Genomic DNA, 9,164 nt, shown 5'->3' on the forward strand with positions numbered 1-9,164 from the left:
ATTATAAGTAACGTCGATGATGAGTCTTGGCTGAATGGCAGCCCTCTTCCACCGAATCATGAGGGTTTGTGCAGGTCTAAAGACAGAAAATATCACAAGAACGTGGACATTGATGGGGAACAGAGCACAAAGACAATTTGAAGTTAACATCCTAAGCAATCGAGGGGAGGGAGGGAGGGAGGGGAAGAAACAGTGAGGAAGGACGGATGTTGCCCTGCTGTGTGGCTTCTCCTTGTAACAAACTAAACTTGGATAGTGACACACGGTCTCTCGGTGCTGGCTGGGTTTCTACGACAACTGGATGTTTAGGTACATCTTGACTCAGGTTTTCCTTTCTCATTACTGTCTGCATTTTTATTATTATTTCCACAGCTACAAGCCTTTGATGAGCTGGCCTGGCCAGACCCCAACCTCCACTTGGCTTTGGCACAGGACTGGCCTCCCGGTTGAGGGTGTCCCCTCTTGATTCACTCCCCAAGGTGGAGCTTTCTGCCAGCCCAAACTTTGTCTCGCTTCCCCGCACGTGGCTGAGGCCAAGCCGGCCGGCTGCAGGAGGGGAGTGAGGCCTGGGCTTGCCAACGAAAGCTGGAAGGCAACCCAGCTGCAGCACCAGGGGAGAAGAGGGCTTATTCCGGGCCGTTTCCGAAGGGTCTCCGGAGCTGAATGAGGAGGTCTGCGGCTGCCCTGGCCGTTTGAGGAGCCTGTTTGTCTCCAAGACCCCAAACACCCTGGGAGTTCCCAGCATGTTCTAGACGGCCTGGGAGAAGACCGCAAGGCAAGGCAAGGAAATCTGATCCCGGTGACTCACAGGGAGGGACGGAGAGGAAGGAGGCGAGAGGAAGGATTCCTCGGAAGCAGCAGCACCTCCACCGAAGGATCTGGCAGAGCAGCTCTGAAGAAGGTGCAGCCGAGAAGCCCTCCTTGGCTAGGAAAGGACGCTCCAGACCGGGGTGTGTGTGTGTGGGGGGGAAAGACCCTCGGTGGGCTCTCCAGACTTTGTCCTGTTGCAAAGGAACTCACCTCTGCCCGTGCCAGCGTTGCCATCCCCAATGTGCCTGCCGGCGGGGAAGAAGCACAATGCCGTGATGGGCTCGGCCAGCCCCGAAGCTTGGTTGATCTCGCCCTGGAAGCAAGACCCCGGGCAGCCCTGGGGGTGGAGGCTGCTTTCCCGGTGGCACCACACCCTGCCCTTGGTGGCCACCGTCCTGACGTGGCTGGCCACGGGCTCCACCATGTCCAGCCTGAATAAGTGGATCTTCGCCATCCACAATTTCCGCTACCCGGTCTTGCTCTCCTCCTTGCACATGCTGACAGCTGTGGTGGTGGGCAGGCCCCTCGCCAGGCTGCAGGCCAGGGGGTCCGGCCCTCCGGCCCTCCAACCCAAAGCCCGGCTCCGGGTTTTCCTGCTGAGCCTGACCTTCTGTGCCAGCGTGGCGTTTGGGAATCTGGGGCTCAACCACGTCCAGCTGGATTTTGCCCAGATGGTCTACACCACCACCCCGCTCTTCACCCTGGCGCTCTCGGAGCTTCTGCTGGGCAAGCGCCACCACCCGCTGCAGTACGCGGCCATGGGCCCCATTTGCTTGGGGGCCTCCCTGAGCATCATGAGGGAGGCCCACTTCAATCAAGCCGGATGCTGCTTCCTCTTCGCTGCCACTTTCCTGCGAGGCCTGAAGTCCATTCAGCAAAGTAAGTGAGGCACGGAGCTTATTCGGGCAGGCTTCCTCAAAAGTGGCCCTGCGAAGATGGGTGGGCGTCAACCCCCCCCAGCTGGGGAATTCTGGGAGCTGAAGTCCACTGCTCTAATAATAATAATAATAATAATAATAATAATAATAATAATAATAATAATAATAATAATAATAATAATAATGATAATAAGTTGTTGTTGTTTTGTTGTTGTTGTTGTTATTATTATTATTATTATTATTATTATTATTATTACCCGGTTGATTACCTAGGATGCTGGCAGCAACCCGTGTCAACCATTAGTGCCAGTCAATTTGAGTGTTCAGTTGACTGAGTTTCACGTTTTATGAATAAAAGTTTTATAATAATAATAAAGTTGGCAGGGACCTTGGAGGTCATCTAGTCCAACCCCCTGCTCAGGCAGGAAACCCTATACCATTTTTGACAAAGGGCTGTCCAGTCTCTTCTTAAAAACGTCCAGGGTTTTTCACGGCTTCAAACGGCCAAGGCTGAGAAACATTGTTCTACAGTTGATTTGCTAAGCATCTTGCTCTCTGCCTATCCATCCATCCATACATACATACACGCACACACACACAGAGGTAAAAAGGGGGATTTTACCAATGCTGGTTTTCACGCAAAAACTTTAGAACTGGCTTTGCTACTTCTGTGCCTACTGTGGAATTATCAGTAAAGTGATATTCTTGGTTTTAAAAAAAATGTCCCAGGAGTTTCTTTTGCTGCATTTATTTACCAACGGAACGGTTGGCACTTCCTTTCCCTGAAGCTTTGCTGAACCCCTTGTCTGCCCCACAGGTACCCTCTTGCAGGAAGAGCACCTGGATTCCTTGACGCTCCTGTGCCTGACTTCGCTGCCCAGCTTCTGCCTCCTCTTTGTGGCCGCGCTGGGCATGGAGGTGGGTTCAGCCTGGGAGGGCCTGCTAGCCTACAAGGCCAGCCTGTGGACCTGCGTGCTGCTCAGCTGCCTGGGCTCGGTCCTTTACAACCTGGCCAGCTTCTGCATCCTCTCACTGACCTCCGCCCTCACCATCCACGTTCTGGGGAACTTCAACGTGGTGGGAAACCTGCTTCTCTCCCATTGGCTTTTTGGAAGCCATCTGACTTTGCTTAGCTACGCGGGCATCGCCCTGACTCTTCTGGGCGTCCTCATGTACCATCACTCTGAGCGTATCGCCGCTTGCTGGCGCTCGCGGGTGGGCCCAGCCAGAAACGAGTAAGGGGGTGAGAATCGGCTGGAATAGCTGCCTTTCGGACTTTGAGCTCATAATCTCTTTCTCCTGGGCTTGGAGTCTCCTGTAAATCCTGTTGGTGGTCAGGATCGGGAAACAACAGCCTGCATTTGCGCAAGCCTATTTTGCGTTGAGTCAACCACTGTAGGCTGAATAGGCACAACAAGCAGAGCCATAGTTTATGGCTTGGAAACCTCAAAAGTGGGGTTGTACCACATCTTTTGAGCCCAAACCACTGGAGGGCTTACCCTAAGCCATCTAAGATTGTGTATGTTCGGCCAAAAAGCCATTGAGAAGAAAGTTTTTTTTCTCTAAAGAGGTCCCTGTTGTTTTAATCATTTTTGTAATTCTGGGCAAGAACTACAGTAAACAGTTTTTAGGAATACTTTTGCCTGCCCAGCACAGGTGGGAATTCTGATTTTTCACAAATATACAAGATGCCAGAAAGTTTTAGCTTTGTTTCTGGGTTTTTTTTAAAGTTAGGAGATTCCTGCTTTACTGTCTTCCCAAATCACGGTTGAGAAGCGCTGCTTAATAAGAGGTCCTACAGATTTAGTGAATCATTTGCAGAGTTTGTTTACGGTTTATTTATTTATTTTGATACTGCCCCATTTCCTAAGGATTCCTGGGGGATTCAACTGAAATTCCAACACATCAGAAGGACAACTTGGGATCCGCACAAGGCGCCAGGACTATTCTAAGCTATTATTCTGGAGAAGGGAGGTGGGGGGTGGGGGACCTGTAATTTTGAAGTGGATCGCCGCTTTGCCTTTGAAGGGCTGTTGCGTTAAGAAGGTGATTTGGGCCCCTTTTTGCTAAGGGGGGAGTTAAGTGGGGTGCAAAGGGCCAGATAGGAAGGTCGAGCCGCAGGCTTTTAACTCCACTCTCTTGCGCTTGTTTTTCCTGCCAAATTAAGTGGAGAATTGCGGCTTAAAAATTAGGCGTTTTGCTGCTGAATCATCCCAGTACGATCCGGAGTCGTGCTGGGTGGCACCAAGTGAGAATCCTGCAGGTTGCAGAGACACCAGAAGTTGCCGGCACCCAAGACAAACCTTCAATAAATGGAGTTGAAGTCGCCCATCTTCCAGCGGCCGAGGTTGAGAAACGCCGCCATGGATTCGAAGTTATCAAAGTTCAGATCTGGGCTCCTCGCTCCCTCTTTTCTGAATTAACCAATACTTGGTGGATCTCCCGATAAAACTGGGACATTTGTCATCCCTGGGCTGGGATTTTTCCAGAATCGCATCTTCCCGTTGAGTGATCCTTTGTCCCTTCTTTGATGGCCAGGCCTTGCAAAGGCAGAGATTGGTTTTGTGACGGTCACAAAACAACTCCACGATTGCTTATCTATCCAGTGGGAAGGGGGTTTCAAGTAAGGCTGCACGTCAGAGCCAGAAGAGTTTGAAGGAGGTTCAAGCCCTTCCCAGACAATAAAGCACCAGGCAGCTTGTTAGCAGCTCGGCTCGGCTCGTGTTTGTCTCAAAATAAAGCTCTATTTTTGTCTTTATTTGTGCCTGATGTCCTTGGATGACCGGGAGGAAAAGGGAGGACTGGGAATATGACGCGCCGCTAGCCCCTGCAAAAGAGTGACAGCCGAGAGAAACTGTTTTGGGAAAGGAATGACTTTCTGGGAAAAGGAGAAAATAAGGCTTGCGGGGGGGGGGGGGGGAATTTGCTTTTTGCACGGTGCAGACAAACAACGGTCCTTTTCCGGAGCTGCTGGTTGCTGTAGCAACGACCGACTAGCATTTTAAGCAGCCTGGAATAGCCAGAAGCAGAAGCTTTTGCAAGCAGGCTGGATAATATGCATGTGATCCAGCCTGTGGAAATGAAAAACAGACAGGAAGGTTGCAAAACAAGAAAAAACAGGGATGGGTGGGGGGAAAGCATCCTTTGGCAGCATTTCAGTGTTGAACAATCCAGGCCCTCTGAAAGAAAATGTTGTTTCTTTTGTGTGTGATTGGAGCTTTTACGGTTGTCACTTTTTTAAAAAAAAAGCTGGCATCCAAGGCAAAACGGGGCCTGGCTTTCTGCCGATCAGCCGCTGGAGCTGCAAACATCAGCTGGCATTGTGACTTTTTCTCTGCTGGAAGAAATCATTGGCTGGCTTGAAGTTTTTATATTGTATTGGAGGGTAAAAGAGGGGAAGGCGTTGTGTTAATCATACTGGGCAACCTTAGATCCCAAGGCTACGTTGCCACATTCCACCAAGCTAGGAATAAGTCAGCATTGGATGGATTTTGCACCACAGGCTAATGCAGGTCAAAAAGTTATTGGAAACCATCCGTTGGTTTTGTAACACTGAAAGTTTGGGATTTTTTTGTTTATTTTTCCTAGTTCTCCCTTTTTTTTTTAACTCTGACTCTGCCGGCCTTTTAAACAGGTCAGAGCCAAAATAAAATAAGAATTAGATGAATTACTTCCTAGTTGAGAGATAACAGCTGCTTAATATCTTCATCGTGACTCTCAAATAAATACAAGCTTGTGGCTAAAGGAAGAAGTACACATCTTACACGTTATTTAAAGTGACCGGAATTCCCTGACTAGGGAATTCTGGGATTTGAAATCTCTGCATCTTAAAGAAGCCAGTGAAAAACACTGCTCTAAATTTTGAGGTTCAAGTTTTCCTTAGTCTTAAAAATAAACCTGGGACTTTTCTGCAATCAGCAGTGCTGGTGTGTCTTGTCAAAGCGAGACAGCTAAGAACAGTCTCTTTGATTGTTGAACAATCTCTTGAATAGCCCCTCCACCATCCCTCCCAGCCCAGCAGGGAAAAATGGTGGTCTGCTCAACAATACCACAAAGAGGGATGGGAGAGCTGTTGGTCAAAGTGAACCATTAAACACAAGCAGTCTAATACATTTAAGTTGAAATATTTAATAACACCAAACTGCTACATGCCCAAGTCAATGAATTATTATTGGAGGATCCTTTATATTAAAGCAGCCAGAAGGCTGAACGGGAAAGTCGGACATATTTCCTTCTAAGCAGGGAAGGAATTTAGGCGTTAGAAAGTCTGCCTGCAGTTATCCTAACACGGCTGGAGAAAACGCAGCAAAAGTTCATAAAAGGGATTTTTCTCGGCCAAAGGTCTACCACAGGCTGCTCTGTTGAACCCCTAACCCACCAAGAAGCCACATCGATCCAAACAGCCAAGACTTTTGCTGCAGGATTTATTCCGGAGCCCAAAGTAAAGAAAGAGCAAATCTAATGGTGTCAAATATTTTTTTCCTTCCAATATCCGTTGTTTTTATTTACGGAAAAGAAAAAAAAGCAGAAGATCCTTCAGGGCCAACCAAGGTGGTTGCCAAGCCCCACTTTGTGTTGTGCATGGATTTATTTCGATCGGGGCTTGGCTCCATGAAGGCAAACACGCCTTGGCTGGTGCGCACCCATGCTGGCTCTCTCACAGGGCTATCATGAATCTGACCTCGTTTTCGTAGAGGTCAGGAATCAGACCCAAAGGAGACTGGACCATCTTGACGCTGTTTTTCCCAAAGAGGTTATACTCGTATTCGATCAGCTGTTCCCAGAAACCGAGATTTGGGCGGATAACGGGCCGGCAGGACTTCACCCAGGCGTGGGCGTTCGACAGAGACATGGAGTGATATTTCATCAAATAGGCGATGCAGAGGGCAGCCGAGCGGCTGATGCCCGCTGCGCAGTGCACCAGGGTCCGGCCCTGGTTCTGTTCCACGGCGTTGATCTTATCAGCTACGGGGTCAAAGAAGTCATAAATTCGAGCGGTGGGGCAGTCCAGGACAGGGACGTGGACATAGTAAATGTCTGGGAAATAGGTGCTGACCACCTCCACCGTGGCGTTAATTATGGTGGTGATGCGGTTCGCATAGAGGAAAAGTTTGTTGTTGGCCGCCTCTCCATTGCTGATGAAAAGGCTGTTGGTGATCCGGGATAAGCCGTAGATCGACGGGTTCCTAAAAAGGATGGGCAGGGCGCCAAAAGCTGCATTCATTAAGGCGAGCTTTAGATGTCCGTTTCAGTGGAAGACATCATTTTCGCTTCAGTGATGAGCTGAGGAAAAAAAGAGAGGAAGAAGGGAAGGGGAATTCTCAACCATCGATGGAAAGAAGCAGGACCACCGCTGGGCCTTTGGTCCTCTCTGAGCTTTGTTTCCTTGGAGACGCTTCCTGACCCAAACTAGATAACCTCATCAGTGCTAGAAGGGAATGGGGTTTGCAGAGAGGAGGAGGAGGAGGAGGAGGGTGGGGTCTTTGGTGCTCTCTGAGCTGGGTTATTTTCTTGCAGATATTTCATGACCCAAACTAGGTAACATCATTAGAGCTAGTGATGATGTTATCTAGTTTGGGTCATGGAACATCTGCAAGAAAACGAGCCAACTCAGCATCAAGGACCCAACCCTCTTCCTCCTCCTCCTCTTTGTAGCCCTTTGTATGTTGAGGACTATCTGTTGGTTGCCACATCACAGTAAGCCATACTGTAATTGGTTTGCTGCACATTTATATAATTTTCCTCACCCTGTCGAGTTTAGCATGTATATGCTAAACATGCTATGTATGTGTCTGTCTTTTCAATCTGTGCTGCAAATTGTGTGATTTCCAATTTAAAACTTTAGAAGCTGAAGGGTTGGTTGATTGCCCGTCTGAAAGACAGGTGATTAATCCATCCAGGAATTGTTAAGACCAGAAGGGACATGCTGGAGATCAATTTATCTAATTTTCTGCTTTCTGCAGGATTTATATGGTGCGATGGATTCATTTGTTGCCAGGATTTGCTTTCACGGTGGGAAGGAAAATTGGCAAACCAAACAGCTTAGAGAATTCATTTTGCCATGTAAGTCCTTATCCTGACTACTTCCTTATCCTGACTACTCAAAGGATATGTGCATGGTGGGAACACAACTCCTATTACTGGGGGGAGAGAGCCTTGTCTTACGAGACCACCTGGCCGGTACCTGCACGTCACATCCGTTCTGGGATAAAGGCCAGCAGCATCTACTGAAGTCCCCAATCAAATGGAGCTGGGATGCTTTTTCTCCTGGGACATCATAAGGGTCGTCTTCCAATAAAGTCGAAGCAAGGAAGGAACGGAAAAACACATTTGACATACCCAGTGGTTTTTTTGTAAAAGAAAAAAGTGCCGGAACTCACACACGTGTCATACAACCCGCCTTGCCTACCCTACAAGGTTCCATCCAGAAAAGGTGCCGGAACTCCGTTCTGAGCGTTCTATGAGAAAAAAAGCCCTGGACATACCCAAGGATATTTCTTTGTTTTCCCCTGAACAGTTAATTTTGCCCACCTTGGAAGGATAAAAATGTATAATAAAAATGTCAGTTGGTCGCAAAAGGGGATCACGTGACTCCAGGACATTGCAACTGTCATAAAATATGTGACAGCTGTTAAAGCATCTGAATGTGAATCACCACATGACCACGGGGAGGCTACAATGGTCATAAGCGTGAATCTTTTTTTCCCCAGGGCCGTTATGACTTGGAACAGTCGCTAAATGAACTGTTGTAAGTCGACATGTATACATCTATACATGTATACATATGAGTGTGTATGTATATGGGTATGTGTAGTATAAGGCTCCTTAACAGTGAGAGCAATTAACCAGTGTAATGGCTGATCTCTGGAGATTTTTAAGAAGAGACTGGACAACCATTCGTCTGAAATAGTGTAGGGTTTCCTGCCTGAGCAGAGGGTTGGACTAGAAGACCTCTAGGGTCCCTTCCAGCCCTAGGATCCTATGATATGTGTCTGTCTGAGGGCCATACATTCTGCCAGTGGTTCTCAACCTCATCTATATAGAGTTACATACTGTTACAGCTTTGAGATGCCCATGGACCAGGCACCAGGGCAGAAATCTTTATTTTTTCCCTCAACATATTTTTATTTATTTCCTTTAGAGTCTAGACAGATGCCTTTTTTTCAGTCTGGGTCTCAGCCAATGGGACGTTTTTTAGCCTGGGCATCCCAGACAGAGCCCGCCCCCTTTTTGAAAACCCTTACCTTTGCAAAGGTGCCTTCCCAGAGACCCTTCACTTGTCTTTGTCTCCCCAGTGGCGTGAAAATTTGCGAAGGGTACCTAGGAAGAAAGACGGGTGGGGTCAATGATGTGGGGCATTCTGGGTGTTGAAGCCTAGACATCTTGAAGGAGTTAGCCAAGGTTGGGAAACATTGTTCTAAGTGGGGGAAAGTGTTGCTGGCCCTGAGGGCACTTGCTAGCTGTTGTTGCCTCCCT

General features: G+C 48.3%; 2 protein-coding genes across 3 annotated transcripts in view; one reads left to right on the top strand and one right to left on the bottom strand.

The window, feature by feature from the left end:
• The first annotated feature begins 210 nt into the window (after positions 1–210).
• Positions 211–9,164, top strand: part of SLC35E4 (solute carrier family 35 member E4) — a 10,282-nt gene continuing 1,328 nt past the window's right edge. Inside the window, exons 1-2 of one of the 2 annotated variants that reach the window (XM_081338879.1) lie at positions 211–1,689; positions 2,506–2,931. In XM_081338879.1, the coding sequence (XP_081195005.1) occupies positions 1,050–1,689; positions 2,506–2,927 (1,062 nt within the window). In that variant the 5' untranslated portion in view covers positions 211–1,049 and the 3' untranslated portion in view covers positions 2,928–2,931. Of the gene's footprint in view, positions 1,690–2,505; positions 4,422–9,164 lie in introns of those variants that run through there. The other variant, XM_081338878.1, reaches the window with a different exon arrangement.
• DUSP18 (dual specificity phosphatase 18) lies at positions 5,845–7,906 on the bottom strand. Its single transcript, XM_081339416.1, has 2 exons — positions 7,873–7,906; positions 5,845–6,971 (listed from the first exon to the last, which is right to left on the bottom strand). Exon 2 carries the CDS (start codon positions 6,910–6,912, stop codon positions 6,346–6,348), a length of 567 nt encoding a protein of 188 aa, XP_081195542.1. The 5' UTR covers positions 6,913–6,971; positions 7,873–7,906; the 3' UTR covers positions 5,845–6,345.

Source organism: Vipera berus (genome assembly GCF_964194415.1).
Source record: "Vipera berus genome assembly, chromosome: 14".
NCBI classification, from domain to species: domain Eukaryota; kingdom Metazoa; phylum Chordata; class Lepidosauria; order Squamata; family Viperidae; genus Vipera; species Vipera berus.

Coding starts and splice junctions, on each gene's coding strand:
- DUSP18 (XM_081339416.1), bottom strand. CDS start 6,912: ATGAATGCAGCTTTTGGCGCCCTGCCCATCCTTTTTAGGAACCCGTCG.